The 26068-nt window shown below is 39.7% G+C and overlaps 1 protein-coding gene across 4 annotated transcripts; it reads left to right on the plus strand.

The window, feature by feature from the left end:
• The first annotated feature begins 136 nt into the window (after positions 1-136).
• On the plus strand, positions 137-26008 carry EXOC3 (exocyst complex component 3). 4 transcript variants are annotated; one of them, XM_066992680.1, is made up of 14 exons: positions 137-232; positions 2279-2463; positions 4775-4852; positions 6561-6780; positions 9142-9823; positions 14296-14413; positions 15376-15501; positions 17107-17207; positions 18734-18844; positions 19591-19741; positions 21010-21132; positions 23596-23757; positions 24611-24738; positions 25183-26008. In XM_066992680.1, exons 2-14 carry the CDS (start codon positions 2320-2322, stop codon positions 25352-25354), a joined length of 2316 nt encoding a protein of 771 aa, XP_066848781.1. In that variant the 5' UTR covers positions 137-232; positions 2279-2319; the 3' UTR covers positions 25355-26008. The 4 variants fall into 4 exon arrangements, with proteins under 4 accessions (XP_066848781.1, XP_066848780.1, XP_066848782.1 ...); XM_066992679.1 differs by lacking the exon at positions 137-232 and adding an exon at positions 643-1666; XM_066992681.1 differs by lacking the exon at positions 137-232 and adding an exon at positions 643-1248.
• The last annotated feature ends 60 nt before the right edge of the window (positions 26009-26068 follow it).

The following is a 26068-nucleotide window of genomic DNA, read 5'->3' on the forward strand; positions in this document are numbered from 1 at the left end:
TGAGAAAGAGCGACAACCCCCCCCACCGCGCCACCTCACGGGGCCGCGCATGCCCCCGGCGACAGGTGGCGGCGGCGCAGCGCGCACGCGCCTCGCTCCCCTCGCCCCGCCCCCTCCACTTCCCCTCCCGAGACGCCTGCGCGGCCGGCCTCGCGCACGCGCGCTGCGCGCCTGTCAGCGCGGCGCCCAGGGGCGGGGGCGGGCTGCGGAGGGGGGCGCCTGGCAGAGGCCGGTAACGGCTGCGGGGCGGCGGTTGGGGGGGGGGCGGGCGCTGAGGGGGCTGTGAGGGGTGTTCAGGGGTTGTTTGGGGTCTGTGCGTGAGGGGTGCTTGGGGAGTGCTTGGGGGGTGCTTAGGGTCCGTAGGGTGCTTGGGGTGTGTGTTTAGGGGGTGCTCGGAGGAGTGTTTGGGGTGTTTTGGGGTGGGCTTGGGGGTATTTAGGGGGTGTGTGGAGGTTGCTTGGGATCTGTGCATGGGGGGTGCTTGGGTATTGGGGGTTTTGTGTTTTGGGGGGTGTGCTTGGGGTTTGTGCATAGGGGGTGCTTAGGGAGTGTGTTTGGGGGGTGCTTGGGTGCTCTGAGGGATATTTGGGGGTGTTTTGGGGTGGGTTTGGGGGTATTTAGGGGCGTGTGGAGGTTGCTCGAGGTCTGTGCCTGGGGGGTGTTTGGGGGTGTTTAGGGGTTGATTGAGGGGTGCTTGGAGGAATGTTTGGGGTGTGTTTGGGGCAGTGTGGGGAGGGGCTTGGTGTGTGCTTTTGGGGTGTTTGGGGGGGTCTACTTGGGGTCTGAGCATGAGGGGTGCTTGGGGGGTGTTTAGGTTGGCGTGATTGGGGGTATGCGCATGGGGGACTTGGGGGATGCTTGGGGTCTGTGCGTAGGGGGTGCTTGGGGAGTGCTTGGGGGGTGTTTAGGGGTTGCTCAGGTGCTTGGAGGAATGTTTGGGGGCATTAGGGGGGTGTTTTGAGGTTGCTTGAGGTCTGTGTGTGCTTGGAGGGGTGTTTATGAGTTGATTACAAGGTTCTTGGATGAATGTTTGGGGTGTGCTTGGGGGATGCTTAGGGATACGTGTTTGGGGGTGTGTGCATGGGGGGCTTGGGGTGTGCTTGCTGCCGAAGCCTGTCCAAGACAACTTTGGGCTCTCTTTTGCTCGCTTGCTGCAGCGAGTCACTCTGAAAGCACGCCTGGTTTGGGGTAACCGCCCCTGTGTGAAGCTGGCATGGTTCCTCGAAGTTTGCTCTTCCTGTGGGCACGGTTGGTGGCTGGGCGGCAGCCTGTCCGCCTCAGCAAGTTGCTACAAAATCACGTGGGAGGTTTTGGGGCGCTGTAATTTTCTGCGTGAGGGCTGCTTGGTGTGCCTGGGCAGTGGCTGCGTGTGTTAAACCTGTCGTAACTCTGTTTTGTATATCCAGAGTTGTTAATAATGGTGGTAGTTCACCATGAAGCTGTCTACCGCAGTGTCGTTTTCTGTAGTAACTTTTTTAGTAAAGTTAAAAAAAAAAAAAAGTAGTAACATCTTTTAGAATAACTATCTTTTTAATTATTGATAAAGTCATGATAGCATGGAAATAAATAGAGCTAAACAAAAATGGGGTATTAATTCTAAGGTGTGAGTGGCAGGAAGAAATCCTGTGCCTTGAGATGTGAAGTAGGAAGACAAACAGCATTTGAGGTAAACAGGCCGTCAGTAGAGAGGTGATAGCTATGATTGCACAGCCGGGAAAGTAAAGTAGGTCATGAGTTCCCACTGCCCAAGTAGTCCTGGAGTAAATACATATGCATGCAGTTGGTGAAGATATTAGAGATACAGACGTGAATGGAGGATCTGTTGAGATTAAGGGATGTACTTGCAGGCTGCCTTAAAAGTTAGGTACTTTAAAGGAATAATATGGACATGAAAGCGTACTCTCTGTGGTCACAACTTCAGAACCTGGAAGTGTTCTGTTTGATTCCAAGACTCGAGATGTAACATCTTCCTTCCTATTTAGAAGGAATCGGGAATTCCAGATGCATTCCTTGGAGTTCTGTGGATGCCATGATCTTGCATTTTTGGTGGTTGGCATCCTTTTTGCCTTGCATTAGTATCTTGAGTGAACAGGTCTAGTTTGATAGCCAGCAGATTTTACCTTTTCAGCTTTTAAAGTCTGATAGTGGTTTGCATGCATGTCTTGACTTCACTAGAAATTCTGCTGCAGGCATATTGCTGAAGTTTTTTCTCCAGTTAAGTTTGATATGATCCATCAAGTGAAAGCGTATGTTCTAAAAATGTTACTTTTCTTTCCAGTGCTGTTAAATTATGAAGGCATTTTGAGATTCTAATCAGCAATGGAGGAAACGGATAGGGAAGCAGTTGCGACAGCTGTTCAGAGGGTAGCAGGAATGCTTCAGCGTCCTGATCAGCTGGACAAAGTGGAGCAGTATCGCAGGAGGGAAGCTCGTAAGAAGGCTTCAGTAGAAGCTCGGCTCAAGGTATGAAGTTTGATAAATCTGAGTGTCCGCTGTGCAGAAAGAGTGTTCCTTCTCTTTTTTTCCCTTTACATTTTCATCCAGATAGTTTTAAATCACGGACTTCAATTTTTGCTCTGTGTGCAAAACGAAACAAAACCTTTGCATCCTAAAACTGCTTGCATTAGCAAGCATTTCAGATGTTCTTATGACCTATAACTTGTACGGGTTGTCCATAGGCAAGTCACCTTCTGCTGTGTAGCCTGTCAGCCAGTAAACCTTTGTTGTAATGATTGAATATTGAGCTTGTAATAAAACCTAAGGATTGCCTCTGAAACAAGATCAGTGCTGAAAATATGTTTAGTCTCTGACTTTTATTTGGGTTTATGGCGGATAGCTAAATCTTGTAGATAGCGTGTGGAGATGTGAATGAAGGAGAAAAGGCTGAGTCCTTCCTGAAGGTCAGGGGGGAAAAAAATCAGAGAACTTCTTGAATGTTTCTGCCTGCAGCGCAGTCCTGAAAATAGCCTGTGTTCCTTCTTGGCATAATAGCAATAACTACGTTTACAGTAAAGAAAGAACAAACATGAAGTTCAATATAAGCAGTTAAATTCAGGGTGCCAGTAGGCTTTTTAGATGAAGAACAGCTTAAAAAAATAATTCTAGTTTATTCACCTAAAGATTGTAAAATAAAAAAACTCTTTGAAAGGAACATGAGAGGAATTGAAGGCTTTCAGACTCTTCAAGCAAAGAGTGTATTCCAGTGAACAAGGCAGGGGGCAGGTAGATTGGACGTTTTAAGAATTTGGTTTAAGTGAAAGCTTCTTGGTTCATTGTGTGTTAATGGGTCACTTAGGATATTTTTCATCTTGTCTCTTGTGCAACTGGACCATGTGACTTGTCCCTCACTTCACACGTGTACATGCGAGCACATACGTGCTCAGCAGTTATCTTAGACCACTGTATTCAATGATTGGAGTAGAGCCAAAAAAAAAAGGTGCTTTGGGAACATTTTTATTTTTTACCAGATCAAACTGGCTGGTATACATTGCATCTAGTGTTATATTTCAGCAAGAATTAGTGTATCTGAAAACTGTTTTGTTTCTTCATGCAAGTCTACATGAAGTAGAAAAGAGACTGTTGTCTTTCACAAGGAAAAATCAGTTAGCAAATTACATGTGAATTTTTGTTTGGTTTTAGTATAGAAGTACTCCTGATGACTTGGATTTTTCAGATTTAAGGCAGGAGGCATATAGTGAAATCCATTAATAATTGATAAATGGTACTGTGATCTATTTATAGCACATAAGCACAGTTGTCACAGTAGATGACTGCATATAACTTTAAGTTCTGTAAATACCTCAATCCACTTTGTAGTGAGAAAGTTTCCTTGTAATTTTCCTTATGTTGCTTTAACTTCAGTCATCTACAGATGGTCAAAAATGCTCATTTCAGGTCTATGGAGGAAGCACTCCTGAAACAGGTGATGGCTGTGATGCAATGGATAGTACAGCAGTTTTTCCCCATAAGAATTACTGTAACAGATGGAAATATGGGGAAGATGAAAAGATGTGGTCATTAGGATCGCTGTCTGTAGGAATTGCTGGCTTTTCAGGTTGGATCACTGTTGAAAAATCTAAGCTGCTTCATCTATGTGAATGAACACCTGGTAAATCTTTTAGTGTGAACATGGTGGCTCTTTCTGACTAGATACGCTTTCACCATTGTCATAATTTTCTTCGTGAAAATTTTCTTTTTGATCATGAATAGCAATGATCGAGTCGATCCAGATGGAAGAGTAGAAAGATAGGGTAATAGCTGTGCCTCACTCTTAGAGGTGAAGCAGCTGAGGTCTGGAATGGTGTTCAGCACAAAAAGCCAGCATCTCCTCCAGTTGGTTACCCTACTCCTGTCTCTCCATTGTCTTCCAGTTATTCACTTGTTTGCGCTTTTAGATCCCCTCTCTGCGTTTCTTCTGACTTTGAAATTTGTACGACTAATCTGCTTTGTGTGAGGCTGATGTTGGTTAGTGAAGCAGTATTTTTAAATATTGATAGCAGAACTCTGACATGACAGATGGCTAGCACTGAGGGCTGGTCCTTCTGTGCTATGCAGTCCAAATGTAAGCAAAGAGCTGCCTGGTCTCTATTCCAGACCATGAGAGGTTAGGAGTGTTGACAGCCAACTTTGTTTTCACACTTGTTCAGTAAATGGGAAAGGTTAAGTTTTGGAGAGGTTAAGTATTTCTCACACTGAAGAAATACTGGATATGTGCGCCAGGAGAGTTCATAAGTCATGAGTTTTCCTGAGTATAAACATGCTTTTTGGTTCCTAGGTGCTGTGCAGCTATGAATTTGAACCACAGACCTCTAAGGAGACCAGGCAGCCAGGGTACCAGTTCTGTAAAAAAGCGGTCAGTCCAATAGAAGATGAATATGCATTCTAGGAAGCAAAGTCTGTATCCCTCACTCCCCATCACCCATCATCCCCAATATTAAGAGACAAACTGGGCATCTGGGTGGATGTCTGTTGTTAGAAATTACTTTGGCTGCTTGAGTTAGTGTCCAAGATTAGTGATTTCTGTTTAACATAATCAAATTTCTGCAGAAGTTAAATAGGTAAGAATTAGAACACTTGGAAGATTTGCCTCAGAATAAATGGAAGAGTTGAGTCAGAAGTACTGAATGTTTAATGGTCATGTATTTTTTAATATATGGTCAGCCTCAGGAGATTGTGTCGTTGTCCCTCGTTGTCTGAATACCACATAGTATTTCGGTAACCTAATTATCTCAGTTACTGTAGGGGAAATAATTGTTAATGCAGCAGTTCTTTAGACCGATAAAATAAAGATGCCTCACCACTGCTAAATTGTTCCAAGTTTGACAGAAAATACATTTTTATCAGGAAAATCTGCATGTTGTATTTTGAAATTGTGGCTTAAGAATCACTGCATTTTTCTGGGACTTTCTGAGTACATTTAAAACACAATAAATGTTGCTCATAGTTACCAGGATTTCCTCTTTGGCTTCTACTATCAGACAAAAAATCCCATGACTGCTCAGGCTTTTTGACCTTAGAAGTATGGCAAAAAATACGTGCAGAGCTTAGCTAAACTGTCCATGCCGTGTTTCTTTTTACAAAGTTTCTTCAAGTTCTTGAGATCGGCAACTGAGCATTCACCAATGTCTAGCTTTTGGCTTGTCTTTGAAGTCTGTTATTTCCAGTTTCATTTTCTATTTGCCTAATCTCATTTTAGTTGCATGTTTCTGAAAATAAGATGTGATCTGATTTCTTTTGCACAGATATGCTTTATAATACACCTTCTGTAATATGTCAGCACTGTGAAATGGCATTCTGGACTAACAGCCCATTTGAAGAGTCATTATTTCAAGTGCTACCTGTCACAAGAGATACCCATGTCAAAAACCTCACTTTATGCTATAGTAATCGAGTAGTTGGCTTGTCAGTCTGTTTGTTTTACATTGACGAAGCTTTATGCAGCTTGGTAGGGGTTTGGAGGTTTTTGTTTGTTTTGGCTGAATTATTTCTGATTTTTCTGCAGTTCTGTCACCACAGGCAGGAAGGGTTTTTTAGAACACTTGTTTAGTGAAGAATAATTTTTTTTAGAACCTTTTCAGTTGTAGGTCAAAAAATCATAATTGCTTTAATAAAATGCTTTGTGAATCTGTGCATGCAAAACATCCTGGGGAAAACTCTGCATCAGCTTTCTTCTGATATCCCCTTTTGAAATGAACTCATAAAGGAAACATGAAGAAACCTGATTCTCCCTTCCCATGTTCCTGATTTAAGATAGGTCATCGTCTTTGTAAGTCTATCTTCCTAAGTTCCTAAGCTCCTGTTGCAGCTTTGTAGGTAAAGCAGTTGTATCTAGCTCCTTAGAAACTTTTATTTAAAAAAAAAAAAGCATGTGCACACATTAACACAAAATTACATGTTTCTAATAAGCTGTAATATTGCCTTTCCAGTTGTTTTTTTCTGGAAAATGTTAGGTACTGATATGTAGATAAAAATTTCTGAGAAATGTTGAAAATACAGAACCTATAATATTTAGTGGTTAATGTAAGAGTTCTTTTTTGTCTTTCTTTTTGTTTACATTTAAGGCAGCAATCCAGTCGCAGTTAGATGGAGTCCGGACAGGTTTAAGTCAACTGCACAATGCACTGAATGATGTAAAGGACATCCAGCAGTCTTTGATAGATGTCAATAAAGACTGGAGACAGAGCATCAACACCATCGAAAACCTCAAGGATGTTAAGGATGCTGTAGTGCAACATAGCCAACTGGCAGCGGCTGTAGAGAATCTCAAAAACATCTTTTCAGGTAATCTAATGTTCTTTATATAATCTATCACATGATGAAAGCGTTTCAAAGTGGTACTAACAGCTGTAGGGTTATCAAGTAATGTGGGAAACTTTAAACCTAATTGGGAACGAAAAATTAAGGAAGCATCACCTAGATAGGTTCAGAAAAGTTACTTTTAACCATTTAATATATGTCAAATCAAAAAAGTTCCAGTCTGGCCTCTCATTATCAAACAGAAGTCACAAAGAAAATTTCTTGCTAGCAGTCAGTAGCAGAAATAACGTTTTTACTGCATAAGGTTGAGCTAAGCAAGCAGCATGTACAGAAAGAAAATTCAGAAAGATGTGAAATGTTGCCAGTATTCTGGGTACCCACAGCAAGACTGTTGAGTAAAAATAGTCCCAAATGATTTTAGGAAGTGAATAATTTTGCAAGCAACTGCAGAATGTCAAGCAGCAATTCTCCATTAATGTTACAAGCCTACCTATGAGCTACCTGAAGTTCGGTTTCAACTGTGCACAGTCCTTGCTTCTGAATCGGGCAGTACAGTCACAGAAACCATATGATGCATAAGGAAACTACACATGGAAGGCAATGCTGCACAGCTAGCAGTTTGCAAAATTGAATAGGGTTGATGCAATATAATGGATACTATAAAGATAAATAAAGTGGGATTAGCTCTGTCGTTCCATGCAGCCTTTTTGGTGTACGTTCCATTCCATCATGAATTGGGGTGAATTCCTTGCCAGAGCTTTTCTGCTTGTAAGTTGTTTTAAGAATTTTACCACTGTAATGGGGGGTAAATCAGTCATATCCCGTTGATTTTATAGGAAAAAATTAGTCTTTTCTCTCCTTTTTCCCCTGTTAATAGTTTTTCAAAATGCACCTGTAAAGAACTGTTGTTTCCCATTCGTACCAGGGTGGTTTGTTTAGTCTCTCTACAAAGGTCATCTAACTGCTACACTACAAAACTTGGATAGAGGGTGTGATAGAAAGAAAAAGAATTCTGTTTCTACTTACATGAAACATCTAGCAAAGAACAAGTTTATGTATGCTCCAATACGAATTTCTGAAGGCAGTGGTGTTTTATTTTACACTGGTGAGTGCAACTGAGATGACAAGCCTTTTCTATTCTGGTATCCTGAGAGGCTTTGAGTGTAAATTGTTTCCCTCGAGGTTGTTACACAGTATAGTTGGTGATAACTTTGCTCTGAGTAAAACAAATATTTTTTATTATAAATTTTTTCACCACAATTAATGATTACTTGTAACTGTCTTAGTGAACCATTTTTTGATTGTCCATTTTTATTCCTGCAGGGATTTTCATTTTTTTTACCACAGAATCCTAATCCTCTTCTGTATTATTCCTTAAATACTGAATATAGTAATAAAAAAATCTTACAAATAATTTAGTAGTTTAGGTAATTATCCCTATTCTTCCTTCATGCCTTAGGCAAGCAAAAACCATCCTTCAAGAAGGACATAAAAGTCAATATTAATTGTATATATGCAGCCTCAGGTTCAATAGGGTAAGCGATTCAGATAAGTTAAAAGCCTTTCATGTATAAGAAAGCTACTGTCGTAGAATCACAGAGTGTTTTGGGTGGAAAGGGAGCTTAAAGATTATCTAATTCCAACCCCCCTGCCATGGGCAGGGACACCTCCAACCGAACCAGGTTGCCCAAAGCCCCATCCAGCCTGGCCTTGAGCACCTCCAGGGATGGGGCATCCACAGCTTCTCCGGGCAGCCTGTGCCAGTGCCTTACCACCCTCATAGCACAGAATTTCTCCCTACCGTCTCTTAGTTTAAAGCTGTTACTTCTTGTTCTATTCCTACACTCCCTGACACGGAGTCCCTCCCCAGCTGTCCTTGTAGGTCCCCTTTAGGTGCTGGAAGGCCGCTATACAGTCTCCCAGAAGCCTTCTCTTCTCCAGGCTGAACAACCCCAATTCCCTCAGCCTGTCTTCATAGGAGAGGTGCTCCAGCTGCTTGATCGTCTTTGTGGTCCTCCTCTGGATTTGTTCTAATGCCTCCATGTCCTTCTTGTGCTGGGGGCCCAAGTACCGCAATTTGGTTTGTGGTAGACTTTCGTGGATTTTTTTTAAAGGGGAGAGAGGGAGAGAAAGGGAATTATGTTCTGTTGTCAATGAACTTTGTTCAGCCACCGTTCAGAATGAAGCATTGTAGATAATAATGAAGATACGTAGTGTTCGCTAGCAGTTTCTGAATATTTCAATATCATTCCCTTTAAATTATTCCTTAACAATTGGTGCATCTGTTTTCCAGTTTGTTTCCTAGTGCTTTTAATGTCTCATGTTTATTTTTTCATTTTGATTGTGTTATACTCTTTTTATCTTCTTCTTTTGCATTTGTTTCAGTTCCAGAGATAGTGAGGGAGACCCAAGATCTGATTGAGCGCGGGGAACTTCTGCAAGCGCATCGAAAACTGATGGATTTGGAGTGTTCTCGTGATAACCTGATGTACGAGCAGTATCGCATGGACAGCAAAAACACGCATGACATGAACCTCATCCACACGTACTTTGGGGATATGCAGAAACTTTCCGAGGAGCTGGCCAAGCAACTGTGGATGGTGGTTCAGAGGTCTCTTGTCACGGTCCGTCGAGATCCAACCTTGCTTGTTTCTGTTGTTAGGATAATTGAAAGGGAGGAGAAAATTGACAGGCGTATGTTAGACCGGAAAAAACAAACTGGGTTTATACCTCCTGGCAGACCAAAGAAGTGGAAAGAAAAAATGTTCAACATTTTGGAAAGAACTGTGAGCACACGAATTGAAGGCACGCAAGCAGATACTAGAGAATCTGACAAAATGTGGCTCGTGCGCCATCTAGAAATCATACGTAAATACGTCCTTGATGACCTGCTAGTGGCTAAAACCCTACTGGATCAATGTTTTCCCCCACATTATGACATTTTCAAAAGATTGCTAAGCATGTACCATCAGGCTTTGTCTACCCGCATGCAAGAGCTTGCTGCAGAGGATCTGGAGGCCAATGAGATTGTTAGCCTTCTAACCTGGGTTTTAAATACTTACAAAAGGTAAGGTCCCATTTATCTCAACCAGTTAGCAAAAGTTGAGAGTAAGCATACAAAATACAGGCTGTGTGCTAATAATTGTATGTCTATTAATGGAATAAAAGATAAAGAAGGTAAGAAGATAAAACCATTTAGAAAAAGAAAAAAAAAAACCAGAAAAATGATAGTAAGGAACTTGATATGTTGATATTTGTTAATGCCTTTTGCTTTCTGGAAAGTGCTCCTTCAAACTTCTTTGGATTTTCTAATACATGGTCTTGAGTTGTTTTATAAACTTGAGGTTTTAATGCGGTTATAGACCTGCCTGAATCTAGTGACAGCCTAAAAAAGTGTTTGTGTGCCATTTTGGTGAGGTATTGGGAAGAACAGAGGAGGCTAGGAGTTCACGAATGTGAAGCAAAACATTTGTTGTTGGCCACAGCCCCGGTAAAGTGGTGTGGTTATTAACTTTCTATTGTTCTCCTTTGCAGAGGTTGGGACTGTTTAAGTGTTGCTTCATGACAGTTAAATGGAAAGAATGTAGTAACTTCCTCTGGGTTTTGCCTGGGAACCATGTGCCAGTTTGTTTACTTAGAAGAGTTTCTGCCTGTAGGTTGTCTCCGGTGATACTGTTAAACTCTTTGTTTTGTTTTGAGTGGTGTGATTTGTTGGGGATAACTTAAGCACTTGGTTTGTCTTACCATTTTCCAGGTAGAAACAGCTCAAATGGCAACTGTTTAATTTTTGCTGACACATAGTTACTAGGGCAACTGATTTATTTGGGAAAAAGTAATGCTAGCTTTTCTGTGCTTTGTGACTGTAATCCTGTCCTTAATAGCTGGCGTTGACCCAGAGTCTGCAGCGTGTGTGTTTTTGCTGTCTTCAATTGTTCCATCTCCCTATTTCAACACTTGGTAGGTTTAGGGTATGACACCATATAGCAAATAATTTGGAAATGACCCCATTCCACGGAATTTTTATAACCGCCTTGAAGATGTTTTGTGTGTAGGTCTTTGTGCTTTGCTCTGCACTGTGACGTTCTCCTGCTTTTCTTCCCTGCAGGGACCACTCAGGAGCATTCCTTAGCGCATGCCTATATACACGTGCAGGGTAAATGAGGGATGCAGCTATTGATAAGGATACAGCTACTGATAAGATAAAGTAGCTAAGTCCATTGGCCTTTTCTTCATAGTTAATAGAAGGTCAGAGGAGTAACTCAACAATAAATGAAAAATCAGAAATATAGGACTTCCTCTGCCTAGGGGGGCATGGTCTGGGCAGAAATCCTGCTCCCAGGTTCTTCATTTATGGCCTAGGCTGACTGGTTTTGGTCTTAAAGTTACCCTTCTGCCCTTTCCCCAGAAAGTAGAGCAGATAACTTTGAATTGTCTAACCCATTAGCAAAAACTCTTACTCCATGTATTCCTGAGTAGGAAGGACAACGATGTGGTTATTTACCAAGCAAATAAATCAAAAAGATCATTCCTGCAAAAGCAAGTGATGTGGCTCATAGCTCCTGATGGCAGAATCTGGGAAAGGAAGTAAAATAGAGGGGTAGGTATGGTACAGGGTATCTGAGGATGCCTTCTTACCTAACACCTGTGATGGAAACTAAAGGAGATGCCTCAGGAAAAAATCAAGGGTTTGAGTTTCGCGCTTTTCTAATAGAAAAGCCCAAGAGGAGAGGGCAGCACAGTAATTGTGTTCCTTTAGAGTACAAGGGATTATTATAAAGACGATAACAATTAGCTCTCTTGTACGTCTGTAGTGGGTGGTGGAATCAGCTCAGGCCTGTGAGTGGGAAAGCTGAAGCACTCAAGCAGGACAGTTGCAGAGCTTACCACATCTCAGCTGCTGGACATCTCTTCACAGTGCATTAAACAAATCTCTTTAAGGATATGTTTATAATAAACTGTGAAGGAGAGTGGCCCATATGACTTCGTGAAAACTTCTGTAACTTCTGTTTAACCTTCTTTTTCCTTGTATGACAAATAGAAAATCCCTGTTCCATTCCTTGTTTACTGCTATGGAACATTGTATGGGGGGAAAATAGTTTTGTTCTTTCTAATCTTTCTCTACTTCTAGTAAATGTAGTTGAACACTAGAGGGGACATACAAACTTGTATGTTACAACCGCATCTCAAAACCAGCTGAGAAAATAGTGACCAATAAAGAGAAGCATTCAGGGTTTCTTCCATGTAACGAATTTGTAAGAAAACTATTCATAACTTCTCTTTACAATTTTTGTAAGGCAAGGATTTAAAATAATCGTGTTCTACTTTATCAGAGCATGTCTCAGAAGCTGTTTTTAGAACCATATTCTGTTTGTAGCTAAGAAATAGCTGATCCTCCACGTGGAATAATAGCCACTAATATTTGAGTGGGATGCAGTTTTATTGTGTTAGATGTATTTGTCTCTCATGTTTAAGTCAATGAAAGCCTTGGAAAAATACTCCAGTTCCTTAATCTACACTGGCTTGGCATCAAGGCTCTATTCTGTGTTTTGGGAAGAATCTAAGTTGTGTAAGATCCTGATGCCTGTATTCATAATATGTCGTCAGGTGCTAATCATGTGTTGATAAAACTGCTGAGAGTTCACTAGCATTGCTACAGACAGTGTTAGCAATCGCCCCCTTAGTGAACAGAAGGAATGGTGCTGTGTATCAGGATGGTGCCCCTGGGCTGAGTACCTTTTTAACAAGGGCAGGATTGGTGGCGAGCCTGGCATGAAAGGCAGAATAGAAGTTTTCTCAAGTGTTAGTTTCCTGATAATCCAATTCTGGTTGAAAATTCTGGTTGAAATTTCAGCTTAATTATAAACTTCTTGTTGATGACTTCCCTACAGTTAGAAGCCTCCTGACACTTCCAAGAGGGTGTCTGTCACTTCCTTCCCCAAGGTGCTTGGTTGTGACAATCAGCAAAGGAGTTTTGTATAGCAAGAATTTTGGTCTTTGGGGGCTGGAGGTGGGAGTCTGTGGTCTTTATTTTGGGGCTTCAGTTGATAAGCTTCGAGAAAAGCTCGATGTTCCTGTGGCCTTGTGAAGTAGGGATAATGATGGCACAATGTGCAATATGAGAAAGTGTTTCCAACCTCAATGTCATAACCAGATTCTCGCTTTTCCCCCAAATGACTCTGGAGCAGGTTCTGCTATTCCTTGTGTTCTTTCTGTGAAGAGCAGCAGAATGGAATTGAGCTTTCTGAGCAGCTTGAGCCTCTTTAATGCCTTCAGTCTCTCTTCCTACAGCATCAGGATGATACTACAAATATAAAGTGTGCAGTTGCACAAGCTTCTGTGGTTTCAAAGACAAGGGCATTTTTTTGTTTTGTTTTTAGTGGTTAGCTGTAGTAGGATTTTAGGACTTCAGTGTTCTTCGTGATGTGGAAGCACCACTGTGCTGACTCACTGCATATCCCCAGAGAACAATTTGAATTTGCAAACTAAACACTTCAGAGGGGAAAAAACTTTTTTTCTTAATCACTGCTCTTTATAGTTGCCACTGCAAATGTAAACTTTCTGGCTTCCTTCTGAAAAGCACACTAGAAATGGAATGTGAAAAGATAATGTTATTGAATATATTTGCACCAGTTGATAAAACACTCTGAGTGTGGTTTTGCTTTGTTTTTTGCTTTTTGGTGGGTTTTTTTGAGCTCACAGTATTGAGGGTTCTTGCTAATTTATGCTTTGGCATAACTTTGATTTTAGTTATGCAAGCAATTATACAATCTTATAATGTCCAGATGAAAAATATCACTGTATATTATTTCTATATAATCCTTGTTGAAATATTCCTGAGGGTTGCTCCAGCCTCTCTCTAATCCTATAAAAACAAGAATTCTCCTTTGCAAGTACAGCCAGTAGTGCTGTTACAATACTGTACCAATGATGTGCACTTTTGATTTAGTTTGTAAGATGTTTCCTCCTCTTGTGTTAGGTATATCCTCTACCGATGCAAGCAGCATTGGTGTAGATTTTATTTGAATTCATTTTAGCTTTGATATGGATGTAAGTAGTACAACAGAAAGTCTTCTGAGAAACTCTGCTCAGAGTTTTTCATACTTTGAACTGGTCTTTCCCATTTCAAAATAGAGAATGTTTAAGTTGTCTGTCATCACCTCTGAAAATTCAGATATCCACTATTAGGAGCCCGCAGATTGAACAAGTTGGCTTTTATTCAGTCTGAAGCAATCACTTCTACATAAAAGTAAGTTAAAAATATATGAAAGGGTTAAATATTTAAAATTTCTGTAGCACTTTTTTTTACTTCATATATGGTGGGCTAAAGCTTTTTTTTATATCCTATTTTTTTCTTTTATGTAGTTTTATATACATTCCTTGTAAATATTCTTATTGGCATTATTAAGAAATGTATAGATACTGGAAAATTGTCCCTTACAGTGATCACACCAAAAAAGCTGTATAGTTTTAAATTTCATCTCACGTTTCTTTACTAATCTGCAGTGTTGTGGTGTTTTTGTGTTCTGTTTTTAATCTCAGTACAGAGATGATGGGAAATTCAGAACTATCTCCTGAAGTGGACGTGAATTCTCTGAATCTTTTGATTTCACAAGATGTGGTAGATCAGCTTCTCAGCAAGTACATGTCAACACTTACTGTAAGTAATAGTTCAAAGGTACCTTCATGTGGATGGACAGCTGTGCCTCCGTGCTTAACGAGCTGTTCTTGCATCAGAGAAAACTAGTATGATAAATGTGAACTTGATACCATTACTTTTATAAATTTTCATATACTGTGTACTATTTTATTTATAATCAGATGCCTTTATGGATGTAGATCATGAAATTTCAAAGAATTATGCTTTACAGACCATATTAACCGTATTTTATTAGAAAGGAAGGAACTGCGGTGTTGATACTTAGACATGAATTCACAGTGCCAGTAGTTAAGGTGTATGACTAGACTTAAAAGCTGCTGAATGCTGCTTGGTCCCTGTAGTAACTATGCCACATTTGATAGCGATGTGATCTTTTAAACATAGTCAGGATTTTCATGGGGTATATTTGGCAGCCTTTTTCCTTTCACGCCTGTCAACAGCACAATCAGAATTTCCCTTTGTGGATGCTGTTTAAAGTGCATCTCAAATATACAGGCACAGCATCTTGCTTGGGACAGGTGACACTGCATGTTGCTTGACAAACAAGTCACTGGCAATTGGTCAACTACGTGGCAAAGGGAAAGGGATTGGTACGTGACTGTCAGGCTTTTAAATGTATATTTCTGTAATGATTCGGTGCTGATTGCCTCTGAGACTGGATATTGGGGTCGGTGGAACTTTGGACTGGCTTGTATTCTTGTATTGTTCAGTGGAATTCCTCCTAAGCCTAGGAGCTCTGCCAAGAGGAGGGAGGTTTGCAGCTACTTGAATGTGGTAGCTACTAAAACACTTGCAGCAACAGCAACCATTTGGACTTGATACCCATCACATCTTGTTACTTGCTGCTGTGCCGCTTTGTCGCTATGGCTGCTATTCCAAATACTGTAGTGTTTTGTTTTGTTTTTATTGTTGTGTGAGATTAAAGAATCTTTGCTCTTTCTTGGTTGCTTTGTTTAATGTAGTCTAACATCATCGGCTGGCTACGGAAAGCACTGGAGACAGATAAAAAAGATTGGGTAAAAGAAACCGAACCAGAAGCAGATCAAGATGGGTACTATCAAACTACGCTCCCAGCAATCGTTTTTCAGGTATAAGAGAACTTGGTTATTCTAGAAAAAAACTACAGAAGTAGAACATGGATTTGGGGTGGAGGCAGGGAGCAGAAAGCCAAACTGTTTGGAATGCCATTGTTTTTAAGTCTATTGAAGTACAGTTTTTTTCCTGTAGAGTTGTTAGGTGGAGGGCTTTTTCTTTTGAAGTGTTTGTCTTTTTCATTTAAATACTTAGAGGCTTAGTTCTTTTTTTAATCTAAATTAGGAACCTATTTTGCCCAGCCTATTTAGCTGATACCTGTATTTGGTTAACTGTTTTTATTTAGCTCCCTTCGTGCAAATTTGTAATAGAAATCTACCATGTGAAATATTTCTAAGTTATTAGAATATCACTTGTTAATGTGGCATTGAGATAGTTTAGCATGTATTTGTTCCTATAAATTATTAGTTGTACAAACACGTTAATACTGAAAAGATAAGTTCTGTTAAAGATTAGAAATGCTGCTGTTTAAACACTACTTCAGTTAACATTAATGCCTGTCCAAATTGTTAGTGGTCTTCAAAACAGAAAAGATAACACTAGTTCTAAGACCTTAAAATCTCACACAAAACAAAACTGCACCGCTCTGGTGGGAATGTTTTTAAACTGATCTTTATCAACCAGAAAAATATCAGCTGTTTATGCTCATTTCCTAGTTTCTGTTTACAAATATTACATTAGTCAGCTTCAATGAAATAAAGATGAGCTCTTCTTGCATTCGTTTCCCAAGGAATATACTTCTTGTTTTTAGACTTGGATTTTTGCCACGTTCTTTCACATTTATATTAGCACCAATGTTGACATCATGTAATCTTTTTCAGAAAGTGTGTGATGTCAAAGAAAACTGGTGGCTGATCAGCTCTGATGTTACATACCAGTGCTGTCAAGGGGTGCAATGTTGAGATTTATGTAATTGTGAATCTTTCAAATTTATCTCAAGGCCAGGTTGGATGGGGTTTTGAGCAACCTGCTCTAGTGGGAGGTGTCCCTGCCCATGGCGGGGGGGTTGGAACTGGAGGTCTTTGGGGTCTCTTCCAACCCAAACCATTCTGTGACTCTGTGATTTCAGCATAAAGGCAACTCATATTTTTACCTGGCTTTGTACCCTTTCTTGCCAGTACCCTTATCTCAAATGCAGTCACCTGTATCTTATGCCTAGTTGTTTAGTAAAGCTTAGGGATCTCTTCTGCTTGACTAATACAGACTTAGTAGTTTCATATATAGGGGAAAGTAATGGAGCTGTACTTACAAGGGTAGTTATTACTAGCTGCAGGAGCTGACCCAAGAACTCTGACCCAGTATAAAACCAAATTCCTACTGAACTAGAAATATTAAGCACATCCTTCTTTCCTTTTCTGAAGAAAGAATGCCTCTGTTTTCAGTATCAGAACAAACTGTAGCATACGCTAACGTTTGTCAAGATTTTATTAATTACGTTGATGGAAGGATATTGTTTTAGTCAGCAGCAGTAGTTGCCTGGGCTTGTTTTTTTATTTAAAAAATAAAAAAGCATATGTAGAGTTGGTGATAGTGACTGTGCTGTCTTTTATTTACCACTGAGAGGCCTATGTTGACAACTAGACTTCTTTTTTTGTGTGTAGATGTTTGAGCAGAATCTTCAGGTAGCTGCACAAATAAGCGAAGATTTGAAAACAAAGGTACTCCTTTTATGTCTTCAACAAATGAATTCATTTCTAACCAGGTAAAATTATTTTTAAAATATAAGTACTTTATTCTGCTTCTTTGCTCTTTGGTTTTCCTGTGGATGTTTCTTTATTTCTTTCTCTTTACATGCCAGCCAAGCTTTTCTTTCTTCTGCTTTTTTTTTGTTTTGCATTTTTCCTTCTTTCCCCAAAGAACTTATTTTGTGCTGATGACTGAAACTTTCAGTTCCTCTTTGCAAATGGCTCTAATTTTTGGAGTCGCTTCCTCTTTTTATATTTCAATTCAGTAATCCTTTCTTGTAAGGAAGAGAGAAAATCCCCCTTGGTTGTATTCCACCTGGAACAGAGACACCAAACATCATGTGAGCATCCTGTGCCAGTGCCTCGCCACCCTCATAGCAAACAATTTCCTCCTTATATATAGTCTAAACCTACCCTCTTTTAGTTTAAAGCCATCCCCCCTTGTCCTGTCACTAAGTCCCTGACACAGAGTCCTTCCCCAGCTTTCCTGCAGGCCCCCTTCAGGTACTGGAAGGCTGCTATAAGGTCTCCCTGGAGCCTTCTCTTCTCCAGGCTGAACAACCCCAACTCTCTCAGCCCATCTTCATAGGAGGGGTGCTCCAGCCCTCGATCATCTTTGTGGCCCTCCTCTGGACTCGTTCTAATACGTCCATGTCCTTCTTGTTCTTGGGGCCCCAGAGCTGAACACAGGACTCCAGGTGGGGTCTCAGGAGAGCAGAGCAGAGGAGGAGAATCACCTCCCTCGCCCTGCTGGCCGCGCTTCTTTTGATGCAGCCCGGGATACGGTTGGCTTTCTGGGCTGCAAGCGCACATTGCCAGCTCATGTTGAGCTTCTAATTAACCAGCCCCCCCAGGTCCTTCTCCTCAGGGCCTGCTCTCAATCCATTTTCCACCTAGCCTATATTTGTGCTTGGGATTGCTCCTACCCAGGTACAGGACCTTGCACTTGACCTTGCTGAACCTCTTGAGGTTCTCTCAGGCATGTGCGGGTCCCTCTGGATGCCATCCCTTCCCTCCAGCGTGTCGACCGCACCACACAGCTTGATGTCATCGGCAAACTTGCTGAGGGTGCACTCGATCCCACTGTCCATGTCACCAACAAAGATGTTAAATAGTGCTGGTCCCAATACTGACCCCTGAGGAACACCACTCATCACTGATCTCCACCTGGACACTGAGCCATTGACAGCAACTCTTGGAGTGTGACTGTCCAGCCAATTCCTTACCCACTCAGAGGTCCATTTGTCAAATCCATGTCTCACCAATTTAGAGATGAGGATATCCTGGGGGACAGTGTCAAATGCCTTGCGCAAGTCCAGGTAGATGACATCAGTTGCTCTTCCCCTATCCACCAATGCTGTAACCCCATTGTAGAAGGCCACCATGTCAGGCATGATCTGCCCTTAGTGAAGGTATGTTGGCTGTCACCAATCACCCCCTTATAAAATACTTCTAATTACTTGTCAGGCTCTTATGGTCCTACCGTGTGTACTTAGTTATTATAGATTTCTGTGTTTTATGACATTCCTTGTGTATGTTGCAGGTACAAAGATGAAGCACAGTTATATAAAGAAGAACACCTTAAAAATCGTCAGTATCCACAATGCTATGTTCAATACATGATTGCAGTCATCAACAATTGTCAAACTTTTAAGTAAGTCTGCATTTTCTTGCTGTATTGTGGAAAAATAAATATTGATATTTAATTTGTAATACTACATGTCCCCAGGACTTTCACTTATTCTATATACAAAAAGGGTTTCAGTTAAAATAGTTCAGCTGACTAAATAAAACCAATAGGTTTAAATATGTTTTAGGAAGCAGATGCTGTATACTTCTGTTGGCAAGGCAAACTGTTACCCCTCACCTGTGAAAATCCACTCAGCTTTCAGAATTTCAGAAATCCGTTTCAATTTGTCTGGGGCCTGCCTTCTTATCTTACGTTTATTACGTTATCTTACATCTTACGTTCACAGTTCACCTTCAAGCAGTGTGATCAAGGTGGACTTAAATGGAGGAAACTAAGGGTATAGGTTGCTTTATTCAGAATATTAAAACAGGAGAAAGAAATCCTCATTGCTCATGTTTCAAAACAAGAAAAATCTTTAATAGGTTTCAGATTTCAGCAATCCGATCTCATGTTCATCTTTCTCTGCTGCCATTCTGAAGTCTACTATCAGCAGTAGGGTTTTTTTAACCAACATACAAGAAGTTTAGTGTGATCACTGGAAAATCATACTGAAGCTGACTAAGGCTTCCAAAGCAAGCAGCAAACATTAATTTCCCTTGCAAAAATAAGACTAGTATGTCTATTTCTGTGCATGTACTCAGAAAATTTAGTAGCAATGCAATTGTGCATCTTCTTCAGTGGATGATGAAAGGCCTTGTTATTTGTCACAGAGAATCTATTATCAGTCTGAAAAGGAAATACTTGAAAGTTGAACTGGAGGACACATTGTCAAGCAGTCATGCAAGCATGGATGCGATTTTAGACATCATTGCCAAAGAAGGATGCTCTAGCCTGCTAGATGAAGTCTTCATGGATTTAGAGGTTGGAACTTTTTTCCTCAAAAATAAATAAATCAACAACAAAAGAAAACAAACAAAAAAAGCAGCAACAACAACAAAGAGCGTTACTTTATAGGGAAAATAATTCAGGAATGAACTAGTTTTGAAGCCTCTTGATTGCTAAACGTATTTTATGTGGTTGGTGTGCTAGTAGAATGCCAAGAAACTTTGGTAATACTTCATTTTTTTGGTTTGAGTATAGAAGACTGAAAGGCATTTTAGTTACATTTCATACGATGATTTCAGGCAGGTGTTTAGTAATAGTGAATATTTTTTAGTAGAGTGTACTTAAAGTAATACTTGCATAGCTGTGTTTTATGAATTATTTGGGAAACTTCTGATAATAAATTATCTTTGTATGGGTTCAATAGGGAAAAGAATTAAGATTGTTTAATTGACTGTAAAGATTGACGATTTCTGACTGGTAAATTTTCCTGTTTGGGAATTCTGGCGGCTTATATAGAATCCCACAGGGGAAAAAAAAAAGCTTTTTATAGTTAAAAAAAAAAAAAAAGTTGGGAGTATGGGGAGGAACCTTTATTTCATTTTTAACTATGTAAATTGATTATGAGGAGACACTCTATTCCAATGGCCATTCTTTGAAATTATTTAACCTCAATCTTCATGTCACTATTAGCATTTATACAGTGCTTTAATACACAAAGGATTTTTCCACAGGGGATAACAAAGCAAGATAGGTATGTAGATGCTGAGAATACTGGAATTACATTTGTGCAGTTCTGGGAAAGATTCAAGGCATGTAGGCTGCCAGGTTTGGTATAGACACAAGAAGTTTGTGACACCATCAGAGAGGAACAACTGACTAGCCAGTAGTAGTTCAAGAGAACAAGCATGACATTTCATTATTGCAACAATTTAAGGGTGCCTCATTTAAAATCAGAATTGTCAGCTCTTAAGCCAGTTTTGTTCTTGCACCTTATTTTATTCAGCGTAGAAGTTTAAATAGAGAACATCCTAAAGGATTTTGGAAAACTCATATGAAACATGCTGAGGTTAGCTCACTCGGTTTCCATACCCAACTGGTGTTATGCTGGGGTAGCACACTCTATGGCAGCTATCATTCTGACAACCTTATCGCATCATTTTTCTGCACTGTTTATTCCTGCTGAAGGAATAATAATTCAAAAATACGTAACACTTAAAACTGTCTCCTACATTTTTTAAATTGCACCGATGTGATTAAAAGTGTCAAAAATCTGTTCTCATCAATTATAATTGTTATTTTCTCAGACCCATCTCAATGAGCTGATGACAAAGAAGTGGTTGATGGGGTCTAATGCTGTGGGAACTATTTGTGTCACTGTAGAGGATTATTTCAATGACTTTGCAAAAATAAAAAAGCCTTATAAAAAGGTAGGTGCAAAATATTCCATGGTACTTTGCTAGTATACTCTGAATATCCTGTTGGTTTTGAATTTATGAACACTGTATGGAATATAGAATTGGAACAAATGGGAATTATGAATTGATTCATCACTGGAAAAAATAATGTTCATTATCATATTGCAGAAGTCTGAATCTAGCATTGCTCATCTATTTCATTCAGTCACATAATATTTTCAGAGAGAGATCAGAGTTACAGGATTTAGTCCAGAAAATTCATTGGCATATTATTAGATTGTATTCTTACCAGCTTGTATTTTTCTAGCTCATGTCCTATGTCTGTAGACAGATAAAATTAACTGTTCAGAAACTAGCTTTGCTGGCCTGTAATTATTTTTTATAACTGCACAGTCTGTAATTTCTAGTTTTAATATGTGCAATAAGGCAGAGCTAAATTGGCAACATAAATTTTAACAAATGCATAACGTTTAAAATGCTGTTACTGCAGCATAATGTCCTAGGTTAGGTTTTTTAACTTTTTTTCTGTGGCTTGTCAAGGGATCTGTGGATTTTTCTACTATCCTTATTATCCTTTTTTATCTTTAAGTGTTATTCTACTTAGTTTAAGTAGAATAATTTTTATTAAGTAAATTATTAAGTAAACTTGTACACAGTTAAGATAGCATGTCTTAAATGATTCCCAAAGATTTAGGAAATATTTGAAGTTAGCAAGATTTACATTAAGTCTTTGAAGAAACTCTTAGGAGTGCTTTTAAGATAGTCTCAAAATGGAACCATGGAACAGTTTTCTTTTCCAGGACTGTTCTGTTGCTGTGAGGTAATAGTGCTTCAGATGGGTTTCTTCAGTCCTTAATACCAGTATCAGAGATCATGTGTGTTTTCATCACATAGCATTTATTGGCACCTTATGAGAAGAAAATGACAAACATCTTTTAGCATTTATCACACCTGCTATTTCATTGTACCTCAGCACAAAGAATTTTCCCACACAAGACACCATATATTCTAGCACTGGATGGGGCACGCTTGTATTCCCCCAGCACTGGGTAGCCTTTTATTCTGGTTTTAGAATAATATCGGTTAATCATGTTCTGAAAATACAGTTTTTAAAAGCCATACAAACAGAGCACCTGAGAAGAGAGTATAGCCCAGTGGGTAACATAGCCTTTTCTAACAGGGAAGATCTGGATTTTACGTTCATTCTGCTTTGCTGTTCTCATCATGTGCAAAGAGAAGGCCTTATCACTCTGTTGCGCTATCACACTTCTTGAGTGTTGTTTTTTTTTTGTGTTGTAATAGAGCTGTTCTTCACTTTTTCAGTGGAATGGTGCACATGCATGTTAGTCTTCCACAGTATATTCTGTGGTGTTAATTTTCCTCTGTTTAATTAGCATAATTTCCACAAATACAAGAGAAGTCATCCCTGTACAACCAGTAAACTTGAGTAAGGGGCATATTTGTGGTATTTTTGCATGGTTTTGAGTGTAGGACTTGAAATCACATTTTCTATGTCCTGAGTGAGGCCGTGGCTTCCAATACTAAGTAGTCTGTTGCTGCCTTTTGTTTTTTCCTTTCTGAAACTTTTCTCCAAAGTGTTGACTACAACTGAAAGCAGATATTGATCGAATCTAAAGCACGTTATATACTAATAAAAATATGATTTAAAAGTTTGTGACTACCTGCTGTGCGGGCTTCTTAATCATAAGTAACTTTTCCCACTATTATTAGTTTTTTTGTTTGTTTCTCTTTTTTAAAAATGTGGGATTTAAGCACTCAGTTTACAGTTGATGAAAAGCTGATAGTGTTTTGGCTTTTTTTTGGTTTATTTCTGGGCCTCCGCATCGGCCTTACACAAGTAACAGATGCTTCTCTTAGTCACCAGTAGAGCTATTTGCTATAAAAAGACAAGTTGAGAACAGCAAAGCAATTAAAGGAAGATCTGAGAAAGTGATTGGTATGGCCTGCAGATTCCATGAGTCCACCCTCTCCTGACTTCTTACCAGACTTGACTCCAGAGTACAGGTAGCACAGGTCAGATAGGCAATGCTTTATCCAGTGTATTGGAGTTCTCTAGCAAAAGCTTCTGTGATGGCAGCTCATTCCTTGACAAAAAGCTATGCTGTAAGGCCAAGCACAGATCTGTTTTATGACTGGTCATCCAGTCACTTCACATATGTTCCTCTATCTTTGGATATGCCCATGCTCCTCTAAAATAATTTGGATACCTTGGTTTTATTTTTTTCTTTCTGTTAATTGGCACATCCTTCTCAATCAAGGAGGACAGATTTTCACTTGTTAGCATCGTGAAAATCTAAAGACATTCAAAGTGTATAGTATTAGCAAAAACTGGAGACTGGTGATAAAGTACAAATACATGTTTCAAAGCCTAATCATTGCTTAAAAAATAAATAAAAAAAAAAACAGGTATGTTTGCAGGCATCACTTGCATCAACCACCACCTTTTTCTTTCAGACAATGACTGTTGAGGCCCATCGAAGAGTGGTTGTGGAATACATCAGAGCAATCATGTTAAAACGTATATCTTTCAAGAATGCAGAAGAGAGAAAAGAGGGTGCAGAAAAAATGATCAAAGAGGCAGAACAGTTCAGATTTCTGTTTAAGAAGCTTGCAGCTGTAAGTATTTGCTTTGAGTAACGCTGTTAACCTGATGAATTAAAGCACAGGCATTTAGTGTTTGGGGAAAACAGCTAAAGTTAGATCTCCGTGTGTCTAATGTGGGTGACTAGTGAATGCCAAGAGTGCCAGCTGAGGGCGTGGACGCAGTTTCTGAACACACACAGGACTGCTGCTGAAGTTCCCGAGCACCGGTTTCGACTTTGGTGTGTTTAAACAGCTCTTGGCAGCGGCAATATCTGAATGGCCTCACAGAGGCGGGTACCCTGAATTCTGAGTAAGTGAAAGAACGAAGCAGTTGTCTGGTAAGAAAGTAGAATTGGACCTTGTTTTTCCTGTCTGAGGAAAGGCAGATACTACATCAAACTGATAATTATTACCTAAGCAGCATGCAGAGTGTTTTGTTTAGAATCAACAAGACAAGTATGTTGACCCCATCTAAAGGGCAGGAGAAGTAGAAAAGGGCAAAGAAGGGGACTGAGAAACTTAAAAGATATGCCTAAAATTAATACTGAATCTTAACCACAGAAGGAGTGGGAATCTGGAGGAAACCCCTTAGGGCCAACAGACGATCAAAATGTAGAAAGAGTGCAGAGAAGGAAAAAGCCTAAAAAACTAGGGGGGCTTTTTTTTTTAACTGATATTTTGGGGGTAGGTCTCTGGACAAGGAAGAACAGTGAAACAGAAGAGACTAAATGTGATGATTTGTAAATATTTTTTTGTAATGCCTGAAAATTCAGTTGTTTAGAGAAATGAACATCATTGACAGACGAAATAATAATGATTGTTTATAGATATTGGGGGGTTGCTTTTGTTTTAGTTATTTTGTTGTTTGTTACTTTTCATCTTGTAGGGATCTGGAGAGGACACTGAAGGACTTTGTGATATCATTGAAGCTATTGCAGAGGTTATCAAACTAACTGATCCTTCACTGCTCTATTTGGAAGTTTCAACTTTAGTCAGTAAATACCCAGATATCAGGTAATTCTCTTTGCCTTCAAAATAAAAAATATATGGATAATATCATAGTTTCTCTGTAACCTTGGGATAATTTTAAAACAATGTGTGATATGTGTTATTCATATTTTAGAATATAGCCACTTTTTAAATTAATGCTAATAGAGAATGTACATGTCTTGGACTAGGAGGTATGTGTATTTAAGTACTCATTGGGACAGCAAAGGAATAATGAGAATACTTCCATTCTGTGTTTTGTGAGGATAAAATGCATCTCAGAGTCCTAAGAGCAGCCAAAATATTGCTTTATATTGAGCTGGAAAAGGCAGTTGTTGGTGACTAAAGATCTGTTCAAGTATTAGAAATCTTCACGGAAACTACTTGAAAGGATTGCGAACTGTGATATTTGTGACAAAATCTTACTTCTGCAAAAGCTAATGCCATCTTTCATCTTTTTTTCTTTGTCAGGGATGACCATATTGCAGCTTTGCTGACAGTGAGGGGAGATGCCAGCAGAGATATGAAGCAGACTATCATTGAGACTTTGGATCAAGGTCCAAGCCAACCCAATCCAAACTATGTGCCAATTTTTAAAGAAATTACAGTTCCTACTCTCACTGTGCCAAAACTTCTTAAGTAATTGACAACTCTGTTTAGGTGTCATTACAGGTCTGGGATCAACGGGTTTGAAATATTTGAGGGCAAATGTGGTAGTGCTTTTCTGAGTACAGTTCAATCCACAGTGATACTTGCTGGGTATCTTTCTTTCTAGAGACTTGGATGTGGGGAGGTAGTCTTCTCTCAGAAATCTGATTATAAAGATTATGTTACTGTTTGCAGAATGCAGCTTCTATTGACCAGAGGGTTCTTTACTGACTCATTTGTTTCAGCTGTTTTTGTTGTCAGCAAGTACATTTTTCTTGTGAAGTATGTTTGCAATGCCATATAAAGATACCGCGTTAGTGCTGGATATCCCACCATACCTTGCTTACAGCACCTAAGCTCTCTCTTGGAACTGTCTTTATATGGCACTGCCTTGGTTGTATATTAACTTCCTCAATTTCCTTTCGCGTTATACTTTGTGTATGTACTTACTTTGGTGTAAAATAGTTTATTGCAAAAGCTTAATTATGAAATCAGTTCCTTGACAGAAGGACTGAAGAGTTTGCTTATAGGGTGAATAAATAAATAGCTACAAAGGACACTTGAGGTACAAAAACTTTCATCATTGATTCACTAAAAATAGCACATACAGCACCTCCTTTCAATAAAATATTGAACCATCGCTCCCTTCTGCTCTGTGTGCGTTACATCTGCATAGAGTTAGGGTGGATCTAAAGAGTCGGGGGTTTGT

Source organism: Anser cygnoides, chromosome 2, assembly GCF_040182565.1.
Source record: "Anser cygnoides isolate HZ-2024a breed goose chromosome 2, Taihu_goose_T2T_genome, whole genome shotgun sequence".
In the NCBI taxonomy this organism is placed as follows: Eukaryota; Metazoa; Chordata; class Aves; order Anseriformes; family Anatidae; genus Anser; species Anser cygnoides.

Excerpts from the sequence above, each read along its gene's own strand:
- EXOC3 (XM_066992680.1), top strand. The coding sequence starts at position 2,320 with ATGGAGGAAACGGATAGGGAAGCAGTTGCGACAGCTGTTCAGAGGGTA. Across the intron at positions 17,208-18,733 it reads ATGAATTCATTTCTAACCAG|GTACAAAGATGAAGCACAGT; the intron begins GTAAAATTATTT and ends TGTATGTTGCAG. Across the intron at positions 24,739-25,182 it reads AGTAAATACCCAGATATCAG|GGATGACCATATTGCAGCTT; the intron begins GTAATTCTCTTT and ends TTTCTTTGTCAG.